Source organism: Harpegnathos saltator, unplaced genomic scaffold, assembly GCF_003227715.2.
Source record: "Harpegnathos saltator strain DR-91 unplaced genomic scaffold, Hsal_v8.6 scaffold212, whole genome shotgun sequence".
Classification (NCBI taxonomy): Eukaryota; Metazoa; Arthropoda; class Insecta; order Hymenoptera; family Formicidae; genus Harpegnathos; species Harpegnathos saltator.
The window spans coordinates 477,739-502,500 of record NW_020229998.1 but is presented as its reverse complement, the minus strand read 5'-3'; the positions used below and the strand labels follow the sequence as shown (position 1 = coordinate 502,500).

The 24,762-nt window shown below is 54.5% G+C and overlaps 1 protein-coding gene across 20 annotated transcripts in view; it reads left to right on the top strand.

The window, feature by feature from the left end:
- Positions 1 to 24,762, top strand: part of LOC105185357 (zinc finger protein 628) — a 64,765-nt gene that overhangs the window by 6,412 nt on the left and 33,591 nt on the right. For 19 of the 20 annotated variants that reach the window (XM_025298256.1, XM_025298248.1, XM_025298253.1 and 16 more), the window contains exon 2: positions 4,594 to 4,930. In XM_025298256.1, the coding sequence (XP_025154041.1) occupies positions 4,594 to 4,930 (337 nt within the window). The remainder of the gene's footprint in view (positions 1 to 4,593; positions 4,931 to 24,762) is intronic. The other variant, XM_025298245.1, reaches the window with a different exon arrangement.

Below are 24,762 nucleotides of genomic sequence, written 5' to 3'. Positions count from 1 at the left end.
GGGGGAAAGAGCGGTTAGAAATTCGCGACGCGAATCTCTGCCTCTGCAGAGGGTCAAACCGTTTTTCACGAACCCTTCCGTCACTCCCGGTGCCGGTTAATCATCGTGAAAGTCCGCTCGCGAGGGACGACGGAAGGGAAGGAGCGTGAGGGAGGAAAATCTGTGTTGGCAAGCAATTACAAACGTCTCCGAGATATCGAAACGGGCAAATTGGAATTACGCAGCACGGAAATACGCGTCGAGTCGCCGTCCGCTTCCTTTCGGCGCGCAAGGGCCGAAGCGAGTGCATTCGTCCCTCCCGACGACCCTCCCCTCGACACGTCGCTCGTCCGGCGAAAGGAATCTTTTTTCTTTTTTACGATACGATACGACGGGCGCGACGGGCGATACGCGCACGCGAACCCCGTGGGGTATCGCCAGATATATTGGCGCAGCCGTTCGTACATCGATTAAACGAGTACATCGCCGTTTCCCTCCGTAACCCTCCGTCATGGCGGCTCGAATAGCACCGCAAAACAGCAGTAATTTCATTCAAATCGGCGACGAACAACAGCCGGCCGCTCCGCGCTCGAACGGGCCTGGCCGGCCGCGGCGCGGCGCGGCGGAGGAAGCGCGGGCGAGGAAAAAGGCGCGGAATAAAATCGCGAACCGGGCGGCGCAGGCTCTCCCTCTCCCACGGGGATTAAAGAGTCCAGGGATGCCCACTGTCGGCCGTCAAGTATCCGGCAGTCACGTAGAACGACGCGAACGCGCGAGCGCAGGGAAAGGGTTGAACTCGCGGAAACTTGAGAACCCCCCGGTGACAATTTCAATTCTCTCTGTCTCTGTCGCCGGCCGCTCGCCTCTTCTCGTTCTCTTTCGTTCTTTCCCTCGCTCTCTCTCTCTCTCTCTCTCTCTCTCTTTCTCTTGCTCCCGACGACGCTCCTCCTCCTCCTCCTCCTCCTCCTCCTCGTCGCGCGAAGGGGGTGACCTAAGATTCTTAAAACTTCTCGCGAGATTTTTCGATTTTAATTACAGTTTTAACATATTTTAATAAAATCCCCCCCCCGCGTGGCGAGTCCGTCTTCTCCGCCGTCTCTCCGGGCGACTCCTCCGATTCCACTCGTCTTTAATTCCGCCAACTTTCAGCCCTTCTCTCCCTCGCAGCCAAATCCCGATCGGCTCGACAGCCCGGCGAGACTCTTGCCCCGGACTGTACGGCCTTAACGTTAACCCTTTCGTTCGTTCACCTACACCCACACCCGCGGTGGGCGCAACACCTGTTCCCCGAGCGGAGGAGAAGCCGAAATTGAACGTTCCTCCGCCGGCTCGACACACACGCGGGCCCGGCCCGGCCCGGCTCGGCCCGGCTTGGCCGGCTCTCTCTGTCAGTTTCGGTTCTTCCTCGCGGCGCTCAGGAAGAACCGGAGGAGTGTGATTGAGCCCCGCCGCCGCGCGCCGCCGCCACGCGCCGCGCACTCTCCGCGATTTTTGTCCCGAGCGAGCCTCCGCCTGCCGCGACTCGCGTCGTGCCGCGCGCGCGGATCGATGGAAGCGAAGCCGTTAAATTGTAAGCACTCGCGCGATCGAGAGTGCGCGCCAAGTCGAAGGATGTGGGACGTTAGATAACGCGCGATAGAGAGGCCGGCCCCCGATGCGCGCCACGCGTCACCGCGGCGTGTGTGTACACGGACGTATCACGAGTGACGGGCGTGCAAATTCGAAAAGTCGCATTTCACGTAAAGCACCGTGTAACGGTACGGTAAACGTGTACTGTAAACATGCGGTAACAGTACTGATAATCGGGACGGCGGCTTAGAACGATCCGAGCGACAAATTTCGCCGTGCTTCGGCGCACATGCACACACAGACTCAATACACACACACACACACACACACACACACACGACAGACGTCTCGCTCGCGGAATCGGAGGTCGCTGTGTCGGTCAGTAGGTCAAGTCGCACCGTCGTTCCGCAATTATAAACATTGCCTCTCGCACGAATCGAAATTTTGCTTCTGCGTTAACCTTGCAAGTGTCATCGCCGATTGAAGGGCGCGCAACGCGGACCCTCTCGAGTCCCTCTCGAGATACATTATACATACTTTGTTACTTCGACGCTGCGAAATGGTTTCTCATTGTATTCGTACTCTCCATGCTGAATTTATTATACGGGATTCTTTTTGCTATTCTTTTAATATCGCGCTGAATGTTTGAAACTCTGAACTCCGACGCGTTGTGACGCTAATTGTGCGAGTTACGTTACCGCAGAGGGAACACGTGAGGATTAATCATTAAATAACTCGATAAAAATCGCGGGTAAATGCGACAAGTTCGATGAGATTTGTAGCCCCGAAAAGAGCCGACGTGGGCTATAAGAGCAAAGGTCACACCGCTGTATGTTCAATAATAGTGTGCGCCGGTAAACATTTAGAGACTTGAGAGTTCGGTAACGATGATAAGCGGAAACAAAGAGAAGACGTTGAAAAACGCTAACAAGCAAAGATTCGCGGCTCAAGAAGCGTTATCAGACCCGCGCGAATCAATCCCCCCGCGATAGATTTCGAGGCAGGTGTGTGTTCGTAGGTGCAAATAATTTACGATTCTTGATCGAGGACACGAATGAACTACAAATTCGTATTCACGGAACGCCGTTCGGATCAATGTTTCTTGTTGTATAAAATAAGCAAACCGTATCAAATAAGTTGAAGTATAAGAAATAGGTACGTGTTAACGAATATATTGGAAGATTCATAAAGTTATAATTATTTCGACAAGATGACGGCTAATGCCGGCTATGAATGCCGACCTAAATTTCGACTCGGGATATCTCCTTATTCTCGGCGAGTTCGTCAAATGTCCATTAAAATTGAAGTAATTTTGCATAACGAACGATTCGATTCACCAGGTTGACGCGATGTGCCCACGTCGTGGCGTCCTGGATGGCTTGCCGATCCAGCACTCTTTGTTGCCCGCTGCTTCGTCGTAGCACTGACACTAACCAACATCAACACTCGTAATCGTTTTCCCAATCGAGTCGTGTTTACGACTCGATTGGGAAAAAGTGCGTTGAGCGACGCGATGTCAATGACGAGGGGAGCCCGATTAAATATTTCGAAGACTGACGGAAACGATAACCGCCGATAGATTGACTGAACGCTCGCGAGATCAACAACTTTTAGAACATTTCGCAGGCTCCGACCGACGTCGTCCAGCGTCCTCTTTTATTTCTAATTAGAGCGCAAAATGCAAAATGTCTTCCTGCTGAATCTAAAGTCAAGCTCCAAGAGGTTCGTCGTACCGCTGCTGCACGAGCGCTACCGTTGTTCTTACAGTCTCTCCTGCCAATTTCGCTCCTCTTCGGTCTCCTATCAGAATTTTCATCACGGTTATCGACAAACATGTTGGTAACAGATTATAGAGAGGACGGTGTTTTTACACCCGCTGCTCTCGTTATTTATCCTCGTGTTAACTGTTTAATATTTGTTATGTTTACCGCCACATGCGCTCGACATGCGGTCGAGCAAGAATCGCACGATTAACACATTGTTTGTCGAAACTAAGAAAACACTAGTCACGCGGGCGAAACATCGAGATATGGCAGCCGAACAGCAAATGATCCTGAAACAAGCTTCTTCTTTAAGCGCCCCGACATTTTCGAACACGGCAGTGAAATGTTGATCATTTCACAGCGTCGAATGTCGAGCGCCAACAGTCTCTGCGATATTATTCGACGAGATTCTCCTCCCGGTTGGTGTTGGCCCTTCAAGTTCGACGGAATCTGCGGGGTCAATGCGGAACGAAAATTTCGACCCGGGTCAGCCCTCTGCTAGCGCGACCTTGGTGGTAACTTCTAATCGCCGAGCCAGGTTCAAACACCGGCATTCGACTCGGGCTCGACGATACGACGTTGCGCGGTGCAATTTCGCGCGAGTTGCTCTCGCGCAACTCAAAACACTCATGATCTAGCCTTGACATATCAGCGGAGAAGTTCAGAGCGCAAGCTTCAGAGAGAGAGAGAGAGAGAGAGAGAGAGAGAGAGAGAGAGAGAGATATATATATATATATATATATATACGAGGATCGATCGAACCGTGTGCGTTATCAATCGGCCAAAGCTGAGACGGAGAACGCCGTACCTCGGAACGATGTGCTCTTATTAGAGGCGCTCCCCCTCCGAAGGCAGCAACTCGCGACTTGCGTACTTTTTTGTATTTCGAAACCCTCCGTCGGCCTAGAGTCGCGAGATGAGTTAAGCCGACGGGGATACTAATACCAGCTACGCGTTGCTGCAGAATCAGTTTCACGGTACGGACGTTTCGCCTGGAGGTCACCTCGTGCCGCCACCTTTCCGCGAGCACGCTACAACCCCCTCCCCCCTTGCTTCTTGCCGAAGCGCAAAGAGCTGGGTCGCGTAATTGTGTGTAATGTGTGGCGGCGAGGTGACGTCTCCTCGGCTTTGGCAGATACATGAAGGATGGCGAGATCGACCGGAAGAAATAACGAAGGAACAGGGAATAGTATGAGGAGTATGTGAGGGGCGCGCGGTCAGGGTCGATCTGCCATCCCCCGTTGCTCGGCGAAAAGTACAGCGTACCAACTAACCCCGGCAGTTCTTCTCGCAGATCTTCATGCACAAGAGCGCGATGCAGATGCACGCGAGGGAGCTGGGCGCGGGTGCACTGACGGCGAGGCCCGGCGGCGGCGTCGCAGGCGGCCTGGCCGGCCTAGGCGTCGGTGTCGGCGTCGGCGTCGGACCGGGTGGCATGATCGCCAGCAACGAGGTCAAGCCGCACCAGTGCCAGCAGTGCCTCAAGTCGTTCTCCAGCAACCACCAGCTCGTGCAGCACATCAGGGTCCACACCGGCGAGAAGCCGTACAAGTGCAGCTACTGCGACCGCAGGTTCAAGCAGCTCAGCCACGTGCAGCAGCACACAAGACTGCATACGGGTGAGTGAGAGAGCGAACGGATGGATGGACGAACGAATGTGAATCGGCCAGCAGAGTTGCTTCTTTGTCGGCCCTGCCGCAGAGACAGAGTCGTGAGCAGAGAGACAGTTTGGCATCGCGACACGCCGATCGGCTCGGTGTGCTTTTCTTCGTTGTTTCGTTGTGCCGACTTATTAAATCGGCAACGCCCGTATAAATTAATGCATAATAATACGCGTTATAACCCCACCTCCCTCCTCCGTGCTGGCGTTCGCGCGCACTTTCTCCTCTTCCTCCTCCTCTTCCTCCATCAACCACCACCACCACCACCACCAACCACTACCTGCAGCAGCAGCAGCAGCAGCAGCAGCAGCATCACCGCTCGCCCTGGGCTCGTCGTTACAAAATCGCCGCCGAGTTATTGGTCAATAAATTAGTGCGCGAATATATATTGCTGTTATAGTAAATTCTATGAATACTATATATCGCGTGAGCGCGGGCTATAGCCAATAATCAATAAATTAATATGCAGTTATTGTTTGTACGGGCAATCGTGCGTCCCGATTGTGACTAACTTGAATGCGCGCCAGTGCAAAATTGCTTTGTGCATGCAACATGCGCGCAAGTAAAATATTCCCATACGCCCGGTAGATTCTGCTGAACGAACGAACGAACGAATGAGCGAGCGAACGAACGAACGAACGAACGAACGAACGAACGAACGAACGAACGAACGAACGAACGAACGAACGAACGAACGAACGAACGAACGAACGAACGAACGAACGAACGAACGAACGAACGAACGAGCGAACGAACGAATTAACGAGCGAACGAACGCACGTACGCATCTCTTCGATATATGCAGCCAACGCTTTCGCACGACCAACAACGAAGCCTCCGATATTTAGACAATAATGCATCTGCAATCGCGCGCGGGATGGCCTGCGACTAAAATAACATCGACCGGCCGGGGCCGGCAGGAAGGATTTGCAATAATGAGAAAACCCGATCTGGCAGCAAAGGCAGCCAATGGGTCGCGTCCGGGTAGAAAGAATTTCATTAAGGGATGAGCGTAGTCACTCGGAAGGTATTAGCCTCGCAAGCGAACGGTCAGCGCCGTGTACGCGCGCGCGCGTATACGACTACTACTAGACTCTCGACCCTTGGAAAAATCTCGTTGACCTTAACGAAGATTTGCTTTGCAACGAGGCAACGAGAAAAAAGGCGCACCCACGTCGGGGTATTCGAGCTATTTAATCGAGAATCAGTCGGAGTCGGTCCGATGAAATCGAGAGAGAGAGAGAGAGAGAGAGGGAGAGAGAGAGAGAGGGAGAGAGAGAGAGAGAGAGAGAGAGAGGTGCACGAGAGCCTAAGTAACAATCGAGACGTGGCTCATCGTCGACAAAGTAAATGGAGATTTTCCACGTCAAACGTAATGTAACACGTAACATCCTGCCTTCCTTTCTCCCCCCTCTCCTCTGTTTCTCTCTCTCTCTCTCTCTCTCTCTCTCTCTCTCTGTCTTTGTCTCTATCTCTCTCCTCCTACTTTCTTTCACCGAGCCGTTCTCTCAAACATTCCTCAAATCGAGGAGAACGTTCGCGACACGAATTCGCGATATTCCTCGCGACACACACGCGCAAACGAGCGATTCGACTCGACTCGGCTCGGCTCGCGCCAGTCGCCGCACGCTCGATCAGGTTTATAAAAGCAGATGCCGCGGGTTTGACGAGAATATCCCGCCTGTAACCTGGTTTTCCACGTTCGCGCTTATCTTTTTATTTCCACTGCGGTTCCGCGCCTCGCCTCGCCTCGCCTCGCCTCGCCTCGCCGCGCCACGCCGCGCCGCGCCTGCCGAGCTTGTCTTTTCTTAACCGTAAATAGCGGCGAAAGAAGGACTCGCATTGATTTTAGCCGGCCCATCTCTCTCGACCTCCCATTCCTCTCTCGCTCGCTTGTTTTCTCTGTCTCTATCTTTCACCCTTCCTTTCCCTGCCTCTCTCTCTCTCTCTCTCTCTCTCTTTCTCTCTCGACCACCCACAGCCAAATAACTACTGCTCAGCCACCCCTTACATTAATAACCGCCCTTCCCCACATATCCCACTCCTCGTCGTCGTCCTCTTCCGCAGGGTGGTGCTCGAGCTGGGCGTATATGCACGCGCGTACATGGAGGGCCGCTTTGAATTTCTACACTTGTACCGATAAAATGTTTTAAATGCAGCCGTATGCAGCCCCCGGCCAACCGGCCGACCGACCGACCGACCGACCGACCGACCGACCGACCGGCCGACCGATCGGCCGGCTGAATACTTGAATGAGAAAAGGGGTGCGGAACTTGCAGCGGTATCTCGTGACGCTCACGACCCCGCGAAACTCACGGGTAGTCGGTAGTTTAATCGCGAGAATCGGAATATTTCTATTTTCGGATGTCTTAAGGAGAGAATCTCTAACGAGATTCGGCGCTGCGGAATTTATATCCACGTAGCGTGCGAAACTCGACGAGCTCGTCGTCGAGTTGTGATACCGTCCGTCACACATATGTTCCACCGAGCCAGCAATCTTCCTCGATAATTCGCAACGAATCGATCGTGATCGTCGAGGTTCGTACATCGATACCACGACGGCAATCGCTGTCGCGTCTTTGTCGCACGCGAAGAAGTCAACGGTGACAAGACGACGGTGAAAATGTGCGCGAGTGTGACGTTCATTAATTTTTTCGACTGCGCTCGCAGCCGATAACAATTCTACGGAAGCGATTCCGCACGTCGAGGTCGGCTTTCTCCTACTTTCCGTGGCGGCTTTTTTCTTTCTTCCTTCCTTTCTTTCTTTCATTCTTTCATCTCAGCACCTCAGTCGCACTCGTTTCCCGTCGCGGTGCCGCTCACGCGCTTGCGCGCGCGCTCCCGCAAAAATCGGAAAAATGACGGTCGCGCATAGCGTCGGCGCGGCTTAATTGCACCGGGCGATCGCTAATCGAGATAACGCGAATGCAAGGCGGCGGCTACTCGGGAACCGCCGGCATTTTTGCAACGAAACAATCCCGTTATAGCGTTCACGCCGCGTATTGATTTCTCATTTCGATGAAATTCTGGCGCGGCAGGGCACGCGGCGATTGGTCGCTCGCGTTCAAAAATCGGCGGGAATTCGCCGGCGTACCGACGTGCCACCCTCCCTCCCGCGCCCTCCTTTCCGCCTACCATCCTGCCCACCCACCTCTGCCATCCTCGTCCCAACGCTCCGCAAATATGCACACGAGTTACATCGTTCGCGCGCATATATGCAAGCGCGCGCGCGCTGTTATATATTATACATATAATTCATTAACCGAAATTTGCGAGAACACGCTCTGGGGGTGCCGGGGCCGGGGGACAGCGAGCGAGAAACGAAAGAACGAGGTTGGGGTGGGGGCGGACGGGGGAGGGTGGAGGGGCCATACCGGCGGCACAGGGAATATAATATCGACGACTGTCCGCGATATCGATAACTGGTCAATATCTGTGTAGCCTAGACAAGTACCTGGTGAGGGTGCAGAGCTGTGCGCGCGATAGGGGTAGGAGTAAGGGGAGAAAGCGAGGGGGCGAGAGAGAGAGAGAGAGAGAGAGAGAGAGAGAGAGAGAGAGAGAGAGAGAGAGAGAGAGAGAGAGAGAGAATAAGAGCAAGAGCAACGGAGAGCGGAGAGTCCATCCACCCCCTCTCGCGCCCAGCGGCGCGCAAGGATGACCAAACGGCCGAGCCAATGAGAGATCCGGACGCCCCACCGGGGCGACAGTACGCGAAAAAGCGCGGGAATTTTTCGATCGCCCGATCGCTCAATAATAGAACCGAAGTTACGCGCGCCGCCACCATCGGTCGCAAGCGCGCACGACCGCGCGAGCGCGTGAACGCGCGGCGATATAGAATACACACACACACACACAACACGTTCGCACGCACGCACGTGCGCATACGTGCGAATGTATACATGTGTTCGTAAGCGAACGCGACGATATCGGGGAGAGAGAGAGAGAGAGAGAGAGAGAGAGAGAAAGAGAGTGAGAGAGAGAGAGAGAGAAAGGGAGGGAGAGAGAGAGAGAGGGAGTTAGAGAGAAGGAGAGAAAGAGAGACGGAGAGTGCGAAGGGGAGGAAGATAGATAGAATCCGCGCGCTAGCAGCAGCAGCAGCAGCAGCAGAGGCTACCAAAGATTATCCCTTCGGCAGCCGGCAAAACTCAATTTCCCGGCCAAAATCTAATGATCGGCCACCCTGCGCGCCAGAGATTAATCGGTTTTCCCGGAGCCGCTAACCGGGCGCGCGCGCGTGTGTCGACTGCGAAAATCGCCGCTGCGAAAAGCAGCCGCTGCTGCCGGCGGCATCGGTCTTCAAAGGACCCCCGGGCGTGTGATTATGAGCGTCGCGCGAGAGAGGACAGGAGAAAGAGGGGAAAGAGGGAGAGGGAGCGAGCGAATGTGCCGGTATAATCCGCGCGTGTAATTTCGGTAACATCTATGACTTAATGACGAGCCGCCCTCCATCAGCGAGTCCGCAATCCGCATTACGAAAAACGGTTATCGGTGAGCACGTGGTCTTCAGGTCCATCTTGACGGCGTGGCCGTCTCGCCGCAGGAAGCAATTTGCGAAATATCGGAACGGAAAACGTGATATTCGCGACGACGAGGACGTGATACTCGCTCGCCGTGTCCACATCGCGAGGACACCAGCGGTACGGGAGAGGAGAGGAGAGGAGAGGAGAGGAGAGGAGAGGAGAGGAGAGGAGAGGAGAGGAGAGGCTCTCGTTCCGCCTGCTCGGCAGTGCGCGAGGGTGTCGCGGCGATGATTAGCGGTGCTTGAAAAAAGGAGCACGTCCTGCCGGCGAAATTGACCGGACAATTTTAAAGCCCACTTAATACTGCGAAAAATTGCCGTTTCGCCGGCGCATGAATAAAAATTAAGCCGCTCTCGCTCCCCGCCTCTCGGCCCCGCGCGCCGAACAGTTTGGGAACGAGGCTGCATATCCGTATTTACGAGGTGCCGCCGTCGCCGCTGTAAAACGGGGAAAAGGACGGGCGACTCTGAATTCAGGACTCTCCGAGCCCGCCGCTCGTCCACCACCCGCCTCCTTCTCCTCCTCCTCTGCTTCCGTCTCCTTCCGGCGGCGGCGGCGGCGGCGGCGGCGGCGGCGGTCTGTCCCAGGTACGCGCGTTTTTCCGTCCCTCTCGCACTTTTAATTCGCTAATTTCGCCCGGTTAAGAATTCATGCGACGGAATGCTTCTCTCGGCGGACGTCTCGAGAAAAATCAAAGCCAAACGAGAAAAGCGGCGCGAAGAGGCAGAGGGCGGTCGCGCGGGGTGTCGCCGTGGAAAAGAGCGATGCCGGTGGTCCCTTTATCACAAATGGCGCGGAATGAAAGATTAAACAACAGCGCGCGGCGACGCTTTGAGATCGGCAAATAAAAATAACGAGCGGAGGCGGGAGGCTGGCGAGGCGAGGCGAGGTGAGACGAGACGAGACGGGGGCGAGAGAAGACGGGAACGACGAGCCGGAATATCTTTCTCGCCGAGCGAGCGATCTGACGTAGACTCTCCCATGGAGTTGAGAAATTGACTCACACCCACGGCGAGGATTAACGGTCGAAATCTTCGCGTTTTGCGGATATTCCGCGCTGCCGGAAATTGATTAATTTTCATTGATTAATATAACGCAGCGACTAATCAGCCGACGTGTGCCACCACCGTGAATGTTTTAACAGGGTACACTAATTCTAATGCCGGCCCGTATACAGCAGCGCACTTGTAAATTATTCGTACGCCAGAATTCATGCATTCATGCAATTTTCGAGCGATGTAACCGGCCCGTGTTTAGTAATTAACGTACTCAACTCCGCCGCTCGCCGGAGACTGCCAGCCGAAAGAGACACGCGGGGTCATCGGCGAACGCCGAAATTCGCGCTGCGCAACTTTGCGATCTTTCTTCCTTACGTAACGAGCCCCGCGCCAAGTTACATCGCACGGAAATACGACCGCCGGTATACCGTCGGACTTGCCTTATCTATCTACGGAGTTGTGTGTATACACAAACGCACACAGTCACGTGAGAATATTATTCCAAGAATCTCATCCGGGGAAAATACACATAATGCGCGCTACACACACACACACACACACACACACACACACACACACGACACCTCGCGATACCTCGCGGTCTGCTCTTTCTTCTCCCATTCGACCGGAAGAGTCGCTTCGGTCTCGCGACATCCTCGCGCCGAGATACCGCTAAACTCGTGAGAAGAGATACGGTTTCGGCGGAGGCGGGGGCGGGGGCGGGGGCGGAGGGAGGAAGAAAAGAAAAGTGATTAAGCCGCGGCTCGGAACGCCGTATGGCTCGGCCCGAAAGAAATGAACGCAGTCACGGCGCATATGCATAGCTCGGTTTATCAACGCATCAACCTATTCTAATTTTCCCTCCAACCCTTCCGCGGCCGCGTTCCGCATTTTTTCCGTGAGGGTTAATTTGAATAGAGCCTGTGCGGCGCGCGCACGGCGGTAGGGCGCAAGTGAGAGAGAGAGAGAGAGAGAGAAAGAGAGACGGTGCGCCCGCCTACACGCTTCTTTTTTCTGTCCCGACCTTTTGACCGTGTCGAACGGCATGATCAGCCGAAAATGATCGAGCAACAAAAAAAGGGGAAGAGGGGCATAACGCGGACGTTACGGATGAGATTCGAAGTTGCGTGGAGGAGGCAATCGAGTGCGATTATTTTAGTATCGATGTAACTTGGCGCGCAGACTTGAGAAATATTATCAACGACTGGAGAACAGAGGAGAGTTTGTTTCCGTTTGTATTTCCATCTTCGTGTTGCGAGTTGGCTGTTGCGAGACATTAAACGCCGCAAATGCGAGAATTGCTCGCTTTTGAAAAATATTCTATAAAATGTTTGTTCCCGACTCACTGAAACACGGCGTTGGTTGAGATCGCGTCTCCCAGGAACTGCACTTTGTCAGAGCTGAAGCAAAAAGCGAGTTTTTTCGGTTAATCGTACGGAAAAATGTGAAGAAATCAAGAACAGGAAGGCTCGCAGTCGCTCCTGTATTAGTTTATGGTATTAACGAAAGATAAAAAAAGATTAAGAAGATAAAAAGATGGAAAAACATTAAAAAGATAAAAAAAATGCAGCAACGCGTGTCACGAACGTTTCGATCGAGTCGTGTCAAAACGCGTAACCTCCACGATGACAGCTGCTCGTAACCGTCGAAGGAAGCAGCGACTCGCGCCGCGGAAAAGAGACAACAATGAGATAACACGCCCCTTTGAAAGATAAAATATCTCGGAATGCATATCTCGTAAAAAATATATCTCAAAAAACCAGGTTACCGCTGCGGCGAATTTCGAAGGATACTTTTTCGATGCGGAACGACTCGACGGCGAGTAACCGGTCGACTAATTAATACTTTATTACGCGAACGCTCCTACGCTTCGTCGACGGACCGATCGTTTTCAGACGGTACGCAGCGTCTCGCGTGCATTTTGCACGAACCGCCGCGACATTCGCGTCGACATTACTGACGACTCGATCCAATCGATACGATTCCGTCAGCGACGAATCGCATCCGCAGTTTTTTCCTCGCTCGATTACGGTCGAAAACCTGTCGACAGCGGTGGAGTTCACCTCGCTCGCGTTTTTCCGACTTGCGTTTTCCAAAAGAAGCCACAATTAAGAGTCTAATTGCCATCTTTCGATCGCCTCTCCAGCACCCCGTATTTTTCATCCTCTGCGGTGCAAACAAAGTGCAAACAACGATTCGAGTAACTTCTCGAACTCGTTCAAGCCGAGCGCGCGAGGGTTCTCATCTCGGTGCCGTCTCGGCGCGCGGGAGAGGCGATCGCTTCCGCGATCGATTATGAGAGCGCGACGAAAGCATGACGGGAGCATGATCGTGAATCGCCTTGGCAATTTTTCCGTGTCGTCCGTCGGCGAGCGAGCGAGCGAGCGAGCGAGCGAGCGAGCGAGTCAGCGCGCGCGGCCCGATTGTGCCCGACTGTTTGTGATACGAGATAAGGAATCTCGTTGCAATGTTTGCTCGGCGCACTGTTGACAGATCCGAATGGAGAACTAATAGCCGACAAATTGGCATTTTCGCGTCGCGCTCTGCCGACGGAAAACTCCGGCAGCAATGAGCGATCCGAAGGGAGAGACCCGATAGGGAAACACACCCGTTCCGCCGGGAAACACGAATTTTACGCAGTCCTCGAAAATCAGAGCTCCAACCTCGGCGCTCCAAAATCGACTCTGGCTGTGGCTCGTGCCGTTATTTCTTTTTTCTCCTCTCTCACGCCGTTTAGCGCTTTTAATTTAGCGCGTGCGGGAAACGAGAAACGTAAGCACCGTGCGCGCCCGATTCCCTCATCTCGAGAAACGGAGGACAACGGCGGAGTCCTTTTTCACGGAGCGCGCGCGCGCGCGCGCGAGACCCGTCTTTTTGTTCAACACCTTGCACGGCGTTAGTGGCCGATGAAACTAATTACGCGGGATAGCAAAACGTGAGCTATAGTATGCATATTGTCGGGTATAGTGCACTTACCTAGCTTTTTTCCCGACCGCGGTTAATTAAAATTTAATGGGAAAGGAAACCGCGAGCGTGCGAGAAAGAGAGAGAGAGAGAGGAAGGAAGGGAGAGAGAGCTCGCCTAGAGCCGGACAAATCACGCGACTTGAGAATTCCCCGCCATACTTCAGCTGTACGACGAAAGAAAGTGAGATACTTTCGAGAACGGAATTCAAACGCTCCTCCTTCTCCTCCTCCTCCTCCTCCGTCTCCTCCTTCTCCTACCGAGTAGACTCCGCACTTAATGCGCGAGTCGATTTTATGATCGGACTGTACTTCAATATCGGATTCCGCGATATTTTTGCGCTCGGCGATGTCAAGACGCGTCAGTCTCGTAATTTAATTAAAGTTAAGCGAAATCGTAAAAGATTGCGAGAGAATTGTATAGCGAGAGCGAACCGCTCCTAATATACGCCGCCTCTTCCCCCGCCCCTTCCTCCCTCTCTCCCCGCGTTGCCGAGAAACGCGCCGAAGCTCTCTCGCGTATTTCACGAGCTCGAGCGACGCGCGATATATACTTCGGAAACGTTTTTCAAGGCGCGTTCACTTTTTCCGCAACACGCAAATCCGGTGTGCGCGTCCTGAGATTGTTGCTATGAGAGTGGCGTTTTTTCCGTTCTGTTATCTTATCGCTCGCGACTGATATAGAATAGTCCGAGATGCAGCTAGAAATAATAAGTATTCCTCGTGGAGTGTAAAAAGCAAGGTCGCGTTGTATTTTTCGCAGCTGTTCGCGTTATCGCCGATTAATCGTTTATTTAGAGCTACTTTAAAGCGCCCCACCGTCCCTGCGACTGCTGCCAACGGCTGCCAATTTTGCGCAAAACGTTCGCAGCTCAGAAGCAGCAATTAAAAATGTCGTACGAGACTATCTGAGCAGATCGAGACAATTTGCAGAAACGACGACGACGACGACGACGACGACGACGACGACGAGGTCCGCGCGAGCGACTCTCGCAAGAAGCTTAAAGAGACACCGCCGTTTTAATCTTTGAATTCGGCCCGAAAGTTCACCCTCGCTTTACTGACTTACTTTCGCAACCCTTTCGCGAACGAAGACGCCCGTAGACGCTGCTTCAGGATTCTCCGCCGCGCGAGAGACGAAAATCCCACTCCACGGCGCAACATGAGTGCGCCCCGGGAAACAAAAGGAATATTTCAAGTACAAATAAAATGTCCGTGCGTTGGCCCGTTCCGGTGCGAATTAATTATTCCACAGCAGAGAAATTTCGTCCTCTCTCTCTCTCTCTCTCTCTCTCTCTCTCTCTCTCTCTCTCTCTCTCTCTCTCTCTCTCTCTCTCTGTCGAACGAACGAACAAACGAACGAACAATGTCGCTCGAGGGTCAGCGTTCTCGCAGGAGACGCTTCGCGAGAAAGAGAGAAAAAGAAGAAACGCGAGTAAACACACTTCTCCACAGCCACACACACACACACACACACACACACACACATGCACATCGGAATAATCCGCCGCGATTATTTATCGACTGGTAATTGAATTTTCTGATGAGTGCACGCTAATTAACGGCCGGCGCTGCGCTAACGAACACCGTGAATATAACGCGGTATATTTGGCCCGCCCCCGCCTGATATTTCGCACGGAAGGTTAAAAATCATTCCGCCATATGGCTGCGCCGCGCCGCGGGGAAAGGGTTTTGAGCGGCGAGCGAGCCGAATTTCGAGCGAGCGAGCGAGCGAGCGAGAGAGAGAGAGAGAGAGAGAGAGAGAGAGAGAGAAAGAGCGGCCAGACGGCCGAAAGGTATATATCGTAAGCAGCGCGAGAGCGCGAGAGAGCTCGCGGCTGGCCCCGAGTTTCCCGTCGTGTTTGTCTCTCGCGATACTCGCGGCGGTATATAATTACTTACACGCCGGTGAACGGTGTGTGCCTAACGAAATGTAGATTAACTTTCTAATCTGGCACGAAAGCCGGACTTTTTGCGCGAAAATCAGGTATGATCCTCGAGAGCGCGCGCGATCACGTTTTAGCGCGAGCGCAACGGCGGCGGCGGCGGCGGCGGCGGCGGCGGCGGCGGCGGTGGCGGCGGTGGTGGTGGTGGCGGAGAACCGGTCAGTAGGTTAAGGATACTTAATGCTCCTCAGCCTCGAATGCAATAACTTCGCGTCGACAAATGCCACGACAACAGTCGAGCTGACTCCGCACTAACGTTCGCCGTTTTTTTTCTCTTCTCCTTTTTTTTTTCTCGATTTTCCTCTCTTCTCTCCGTCCTTCCTTCGTCCGCCGGCGTTATCGCCGATTATTGACGCCCGCGCGAGCGCGCGCGGTTATTAGGTGATCCCATCGGACGAGCGCGACGAAGTATTTATTTTGCATGTGCAATTACGCCGATTATCGATGACGCGGCTCGTCGCGCTATCGGCCGGCCGATAAAGCCATCGAGAGAGCTAAGATCCGCGCGAGAACGGGGAATCGCTTTCAGCGCTTCAGCGACTACACTGTAGAATATATAATAAAAGTGCGGCCTTAAGTGGAGCGAGCAGACGCGCGCCGGCTATAATAATTCTCGCGCGCCGGACATCGCTGCTGCGACTCACAAATCGCAAAATGTGACTTTGCGCGTGTAATTGCCTGTATCAACAGCGCATCTCGTCGATATCACTGACCGCTCTCGATCGCGTTGATCGCGTCTCGTCTGTGATCGCCGCGGAAACACAGCCGCGCGCGCGCGCGCGCGCGCGCGCGCGAGTCATTAATTTGCAACCGATGGCTTATTAGTCGGAGAGGAATCGGAGAAGTACGACGAGCGTCGCGACCTCGAGTCGACTTCAGCCCGATGACATGCGTCGTCCGGAAAATTCCCGCGCACCGTCTCGCGTCCGGTACAATCGATAATAACGCTTTTCCGTCCTCCGCGGAGACGCATCTCTTGATCCGCTCACTCCGCGAATTCGCGCGGACCGCCAACTGGAAGATTTACGCGAACCATTTATAGCGGCCGCGCGCGCTCTCGGGCCGCTCTCGGGGTCAGGAATATTGAGCACGGCCGGCCGTAAAATAAGATATAGATTTCCATCTAGTAAACTTTCTACACGGCATGTGTGGGAGGTAACGCGCGGACGCGCCATACGGCATACGAGAGCCGCGGCTCTCCGCTGCGTCTTGCGCTGGAAACTCCGGGGCACAGCCGTGTGTGCGATGCGCCCGCGTTTATACGCGCGATCTACCTGCCTGCCTGCCTGCCTGCCTGCCTGCCTGCCTGCCTGCCTGCCTGCCTGCTTGCTCGCCTGCCTATCTACTTGCGTGTACGCGCATTCGGCCATCGTGCGCGGTGGGTTTAAAGGCGCGTGGACATTTCGCGGTGCGATCTCATTGTGGGCCACGGTTGTTGAGCCATCGTTTTTCCTCGCGTAGGGCAGCCGCCCTCCCTTTTTCCCCCGAGATCGCGAGCTGCTATTTTCTCGATGGTACGCAGTTGACGGCGCGAGAGATGCGTCTCCTAATCGGCTGTTTAAAGAGCGAGATGACGAGGTGCTCTCTGCGCCAGATCGGCTATCGGCCCTGAGTGCTAAGTCCTCGGGTAACGGTAGTTCTTTATTAATTCAGTTATACACGAATCTCATCGATGAATCGAAGGTCGTTCAACTCGCGAGCTCGAGGCGAACGGATCGGGGGGAGGTGTCTCTCTCTCTCTCTCTCTCTCTCTCTCTCTCTCTCTCTCTCTCTCTCTCTCCGGTATCTCACGGACAAATGGCTCGCGATGAAAAATCGTAAAGACACGAGGGCCATCAGGACTTAGCTCGAGCCACTCGACAGGCCGAACGTTCGTTCTGAGACATTAATTTTTACCCCTTTTTACCCCGTTCTGCCTAATGACCCGAGGTTCGCCGACGTCCTACAACGAGAGAAAGACGGAGAGACGAGAGAAGAGAGCGAGAGGGAAGGAGAGGGGATGAGGCAAGGGAGAGAACAAGCGAGTGAGAAAAAAGGTCTCGACGAAATGCCTGTTAAGCGGCGAGAGATCGTCGTTAAGGGGGAAGGAGCGAGGATCTTGTCCTGCATCCAGAAACGATCGTTACCACTCTCGGACGGATGCCGGATGGGTGGAAGCGACGAGAGACGCCGCGTGTACTCCTCTTCCGGTGTCTTATATAATTCGTCCTCCTTTTTTCTCTCTTTCTCTCTCTCTCTCTCTCTCTCTCTCTCTCCCTTCACCAACTAACAGCGGCGACCACTTCAACCCCTCGTTCCCGCGGGCCTTCCCTCGCCACGACTCGTTTTCAACCCCCTTCGCCGTCGTCGCCGGCGCCGGCGGGCGAGCGAGAGAGCAGCGACATCGTCTCGGCGACAATGGGTCTCATCAGGCATCGGGAATAAATTATGCTCGGCTGAGTCCGCGAGAAAAATTACGGGCCGGCCCCGAAATTAGAGCTCGTCGCGCGTGCGGCGACAGCGGCGGCGGAAAGAGAAAGTTGTCGGCCGGGTATATTCCGCTCGCGAGGACTTTTTTGCACGGCGGAAGTGGAAACGCGCGGTCTCTCGCGGACACGGCGGTCTGTCTAGTCGTGGTCTCGATTCTGCCAACCGGCGAGACTTCTCTCTCTCTCTCTCTCTCTCTCTCTCTCTCTCTCTCTCTCTCTCTCTCTCTCTCTCTCTCTCGACCTTAACCCGGCGGAGAGATCCCGCCGAAAACGCTGGATGCACCGACGCGTACTGTCGCAGGTATGCGCTATGCGCGTCGACTCCCTTTCTCGTTAAGCGTCGCGAGTTCGCCGCGAGTTCGACGACCTCGACGAATAACGTCGAAGGTTTCAATAATAGAACAACCACGACCTTGCGCGAAACTCGCGGTTCGCCGCGAATAGCGGCCGGCTGCGCTACTACGCCAAATCTATACATCCATCCGGCCGAATACCCGGCGCGCGCGCGCGCGCGCGCTTGGATGGATCGATTGATCGCGCTCGCGCGCGCGGGGTCGAAAAAATCGATCGGTCGGAGGAGAAAAAAAATTGGGTTCACCGGCCTACGGCGAGGAAATAACGCGTGCCGCGCGATGATGAGCGAGGGTTACGAGCGTCACGGGGTCGGCGACCCCGTTGATGTTCCCCGTGAACGGCCCAAAAAGAGCGAAGGCGTTGGTCAAAAAAAGGAGGAGGAAAAAAGAGAAAAAACAGAGAGAGAAAGAGAGAGAGAGAGAGAGAGAGAGAGAGAGAGAGAGAGAGAGAGAGAGAGAGAGAGAGGAACAAGCAAAGAGGTAAAGAGTTTCGGGCGAGGCAGGTGAAGCGCTTCGAGAGGGTGTAGGAGTGCGTGAGCGAGAGGGAGAAAGAAAGAGTGAGAGAGAGAGAGAGAGAGAGAGAGAGAAAAAGAGATATATATCCCGCAAGGGAGAGAGGGGGCCCACCATATGCCCGAATAATGTTCCACCCGCGCACGACCACTCGGCCAACCGGCAACACACAACAGGAAGTTCGTTGGCATCATCGTCGACGGTAATAGGAAGGAAGAACCGCGCGAAATGTCTTCGCGCGTTGGACGACCTTGCTCGCGGTCGAGAACGCCGACGATAGAAAAGAGAAGAAAAGAAAAAAAAAGGAGAAAGAAGAGAAAAATAATTAATATCGCCCCCCTGAGCCAACGAGCGAGCAGCCGATTAATCCGCCGAATTTGTTGCGCGTCGAGCGAATATCGTCGGCGGCGCAATTCCTCCAAATAATTTCCACCGGCCGTGCGCGGCAGTTTCGCTCTCCGCGCTTTCCAGCACGTTTTAAAAATATTTTTTTGTTTCATCGTCCACTTTGCATGTTGCGTTAAATGATAACTGATCGCGCTGTCAGCGCTCAATGGCGCTTCGAAAGAGCTCGTTTACCGGCTGCGGGGTGAGGTAGGGTGGGGTGAGTGGGTGGGACGGGACGGGATGGGTGCGGACGAGGGAGACGCGCGACGTGTCATGAAACACGGGACGAACAGCGGAAGCGTAATAACGACGAGCGCGGTATAAGCGGTGGAGTCGACGGTAATCTTTGCTTCGGCAAAGTTTCATGGCCGCTTAAAATATGTGCCGCGCCGCGCGCATACACGTCGCTCGTCCGGCTCGCCGCGCGGAATAGGTCGCATTCGGCAAAATAAACGCGCGCGCCTAACCAAGTTACGGGATTATTGATCAACTATTACCGCCCTTTACTGCCCGGCCGCGATTCCCGGACGCTTGCCCGCGTGCCTCGCCCGCATCATCAAACGCGGAGTATCCCGTCTCGTCTCGTGGGCCGAGACTGGATTCCGCGAGCGCCGCGAGGCCGCTATCGACTCGAAAATTCACTTGGGCCGTGCGCGAACCTTGAACTTTCGCGGCGACCGCCTCGCGACGACGTTGTCGACGTCGCCGACGAGTTGCGAAGCGCGGCTTAGCCGGCGACGTCATCGCACGTAGAGCGAGCGGTGGGTGCTGCATCGTTAGCCACGCGCCGCTTTTAGACCTGAGATTGAATCCGGTAATGATGTAGCTTATATATGTAGTCTAATGCCGTTTAGAAATCGGGAGTCGCGCGCTTATTGGGCTGTTCTCAATTTTCGACGAAGCGACATGGCCGCGCGCACGAATGCTCCCGTCCGACGCGTCCAGGTCTCAACTTTGAGGGCACAACTACTGCGGTGTTTCTACGCCGCAGTCATTTCTATGAGAAAGGATTTGCTCTCATATGCGTCGTTTCTCGCGGCGCTCACGTCGGGAACCGAAGGGGATCAAAATCGCTGTGGTCGTACCAGTTTCGCCGACGTGTGTAAACAACGCAGATTGCTTTCGTTCAATCCCGAGACTTTTCAAACACGATGCTGGACAGCCGGCGCGGCAGCGTGGCGGTTTCGCGACGCCGTTTGCTGTCGGCCGACCGACAGCAAACTGCCTGCTGGAACTGGGTGCGAGCTGGGATCATCGTACGAATCATCACGTGGCGAGCGCCACGTACGTAGGGGCACACTTTGCGTTTAGCGAAGACGAATCGGCGAAAAGTTCGGCCGCCGTGGGCGAATTTTCGAGCGTCCGCGACGGCGAGCTTTCGAAAGCGACGTCGCTGACGGTGACTTTGGGAGAGGCTGTACCTGGCTGATTTCGCCTAGACTACTGATGATGACTGTACCCCGCGTATGCGGGGGATACACTCACACGCCGACACGCGTGCACGAACCCACATCCACACACACACACACACACGCACACAACAAACACCCATACACATACACGGGAGAAATTTCGCACGTACGTACGTACGTACGTACAGAACATTCGCCAGGGGGTAGAAATCATTAAAGGGGCGTGGCGTGCCCGTGGTTGCCCGGATGACGGTCACGTGAAGCAAGATGGCCGCCAACCAGGAGGGCTCCCCTCTTTGCAACAGTCATTTGTTATCGGCCATTTTATTTTAATGATTTCCATGCATGCGTGAAACGCTCCGCTGCATCGCTCGGGAAAGGGATGCACTCTCTCCCCCTCTCGCTCTTTCCTCCTTGTTCTCTCTCCTCTCCTCTCTTTCGCTCGCTCTCTCTCTCTCTCTCTCTCTCTCTCTCTCTCTCTCTCTCTCTCCCCCTCCCCCCCCTCTCTCTCTCTCTCTATGCCCGGCAAACGCGCTCTCTCCTAGTGCATGTATACGCTATGCAGCGGCGAACGTGGCGCTAACGCCGGTTTCATGGTAATTCCGAACCCTATAAATTTCAGGCGTGTCCAGCGATAATGCTCTCCGTTCTTTCATCGATAAATCTGATGGGACCTCCCGATAATGATTTCCGCGAAAGTAATTTCATCTGTCCGGGCGGCTGTGACGTCGCGTCGCGCCGCAGCCGGGAACGCCGCGCGACGCGACGTTAAACTGCCGCGCGCGAATTTCCCGCGAAACCGGACACACCTCTCGCTGGCGGCGGCCCTCGCGACAGGGTTCACGCCGAAGGGTCGAAGCGGTCATTCGACCGCTCACCGCATTTAACACGCCGCTCGGTCGACGCTCTCTCTCTCTCTCTCTCTCTCCCTCTCTCTCTCTCTCTCTCTCGCGCGCGCACAGCTCGAACCTTGTGCTTCTTTGCGAAAAGGCAAAACAACCCTTCGATGGGAAGCGACCGTGGCAGTGACATTCGTTCGCTAGATCGCGTCTCGCTGCCTCGCGTATCGTCCTCGACGAGAAACATCCGCCGTTGGTCCGCCGGGGATCGTCGCCAGGGGCGAGAGGGATGAAACGCGCGCTTTATCAGCGTCCCCGAAATGAAAGAATCCGTTCGGGGAACCCGCCGAACGGGGCACAGAAGGAGGTTACGGTATAGCAGTTAATTATACGGCTATACAGCGCGCTTGATTATTAATGACTGTCACGGGAATAATTATCAAAACACAACGACTCAATTGTTCGGCTCGCCGTGTTAGCCGTACTAGCGAAGCCGTAATTAATGTGGACCAATAAACGCGGCGCGCCCACATAATCAATCTAAATAATTAATTCTCCATTTTTGTCGCGGCCGCGAGCGAATGACGTTTGCTAGGTGCGTTAGGTGCGGCTAATTTAGTGCGCGTCGAGATAGGAAGAGCGCTGACTCTCTCTCTCCACGCTGGGCGCTGGATGAGGAGGATGGCGAGCGGGAGAGGCAGGACATCCCCTTGGTCCGCGCGATATCGCGCGATGCCGCGCGACGCGAATCTTTTTATACCGCCCCGAACGCGATCGCTTGCTCCATCGATCCGGGGTGGTGGTGGTGGCATCAACGATTCCCGGATACGTAAGAAAATTAATGAAGGCTGTCACATTACCGTCGTACTTTTAGGCTAAATTTGAACTTTAATCGCTTTTCGACTCTCGCTTTAGCGCCAGCGCGCCGCGGATAAGCGCGCTTTAATTAGCAACGAGCCCGAGAGCGCGGGACAGCGAGAGGGAGAGGCAGAGAGAGAGAGAGAGAGGGAGAGGGAGAGAGAGAAAGAGAGAGAGAGAGAGAGAGAGAGAGAGAGAGAGAGAGAGAGAGAGAGAGAGAGAGAGAGAAGGAGACGACCATATAGACGACTTTTCCGAAAATACTTTCCCGTCGAACCAAGGTTAACGCAATCCACGCGCGGCGTGCCGTACGTGACGGGAGGAATTTAAATTTTTCAACGGCCACTTTGCACACCCAGACTGCGCGACGCGCGAATCCCCGCTATTAATCGTGAGCGTGAATAACGCGAGCGCCGTGGCCCTGAAGGACGCCGAGTGCAAAGTTCAGAAGGCTCGTCACGTAACCGCCGTGACGTTATTGTTTAGCATTTAAGCGCTCTCACGTGTCGTTCCCGGCGTTCTTGCACGCCGCTCGTTCGCGGGATAGTAAGTTATTATCGTTAATTACCATCCTCGGCTATATGCCATGCCGCGTGCGGCGACGGCGGCTCATTACGAGATTCGTCCGCGCTATTCGATTAGTCTAATGCATCGCACGGCAGGGGTGAGGGGGGGGGGGAGATTTGTGCCCTTTACGACCACGCTACTTGAACGAAGAGAGCGCGACTGCCGTGATATCGCGCGACAAAGTGATACAAAGTATCCGACGCGACGCACCGCGCGCGGCGCGGGTATCCTCGCGAATTCGCGAGTGAAAGTCGCTTCTTTATCTCAGCGCGCTGTGCTACTTCGAGAGATATGCCGATCAAACTAAAATCGTCCGAAGTGCGTCGATAAGCGAAATAGTTTCTTCATTCATGACTCTTGATAACAGTGTGGTACAGTGTATGTACGTCCGCTGTAAGCGGCTCGGCACCAGCTCGACGTGAGCTGATTCCTCTCCGACGTATCTCTTTCTCTCTCTGCAACCTGATATCCCTATAGTCAGCTGTTGACAAGGGAATCGCAAACTCTGAGTCATCACGAGAGACCGTCCATCCGAAATCGGCTCTCTCGGCTGGATCTCGTTCCTCCTCGCGATCGCTTCATCATTGAGAAAGAGAGAGAGAGAGAGAGAGAGAGAGAGAAAACACATTTTTTCACCCATCGTCGATTTTTCCGGGGAAACAACGCGTACATTCGGTGCCACTGACACCGCCATCGCCATATCGTTACCAGCAGCAGCACCGCTCCTCACCCGAGCGCACACCGAAATTCGAGGTATCATTCGTGTGGATAGTTCGACGAGTGTCATAGAAGGTTGTGAGAGCGAGTGAGGTGCAGGGCAAAGGGGGCCGGGGGTGACTCGGGTGAAGGGGGCTCGCAGGAGAGAGGGCTATCAGTGCGAACAACGCACGTGCGTGTGAGTGCGTGCAATTTAATGATTTCCAGCCGGAATTTCGATGACGCCGGGTCTGCGGGGGCGGGCGAGGGGGATGAGGGATGCGAAGGGTGAGGGAGTAGGGGAGAGGGAGAGAGAAACGCGAGGCCGGAAGAGAGAACGAGCTAGTGTGGCCGCGAGTTGGTCAGGGCTGACGCGTTTCCGCGCTCGCGAATTTCCGTGCGTGGATAGAGGAGCGGAGGGATCGAAGGCGAGAGAGGGAGAAAAAGAGAGAAAGAGAAAGAGAGAGAGAGAGAGAGAGAGAGAGAGAGAGAAGGGAGGGAGGAAAGAGAGAGAGAGAGAGAGGGAGAGAGAGGGAGAGCTCGGAACAAGAGAAAAGACGCTTGCGGCCGGGAGCGAGATGGGACGTAAATTTTCTACTAGCGGTGCGTTCATTTGTTCGTCGAACGAAATGCGAATGCATTATACATGGATTGCAGGGGACATTAATTTTCTGCCGTGGACGTGTAGTGGGCCGCGCGCGGCAGGGCGGCAGCAGGGCCGTGTGCCGGACCGGGGCCGGGTTGCGGGGGTGGTCGAGCGCAGGGGGTGGATGGCCATCCACCCGGTATATAACATACAGCACGATCGGGGGTTGCGGGACGTGAGTGCGCACCACCGGTCAGGCCGAGGTGGTGGAAAGGTGGAAAGGAGGGTGGCGATTCCACGGGCTGTTTCGTGCTCACACGTCCAACCACGTGCGAGCTTTTGCCGGGTTTTCTCTACCTACTTTTCGCGAGCCCGGTGATTTTGACGAGTGGAGCGGCGAGATGTATCGCCGCGGCGATAAAAAAGAAGAAAAAAAAGGAGGCGAAAGGATTACGCGAAATCGCGTCCCGGCGAAAACGCGAGATCTCGCACGCTCGCGAAAAGAGAGTCCGCGACCGGGCGCGGCTCAACATCAAAGGGTCGAGAGCAGCGAAAGGACGAACGGGGTGGGAAATCATTGGACGTTCTGTCAGAGGTGTTTAATATTCCGAAAATGATTTGTGCGAACGCCGCAACGCAGGAGGAAGAGCGACGGTGTGAGAGGAAAGGTTCGAGAGTGAGAGA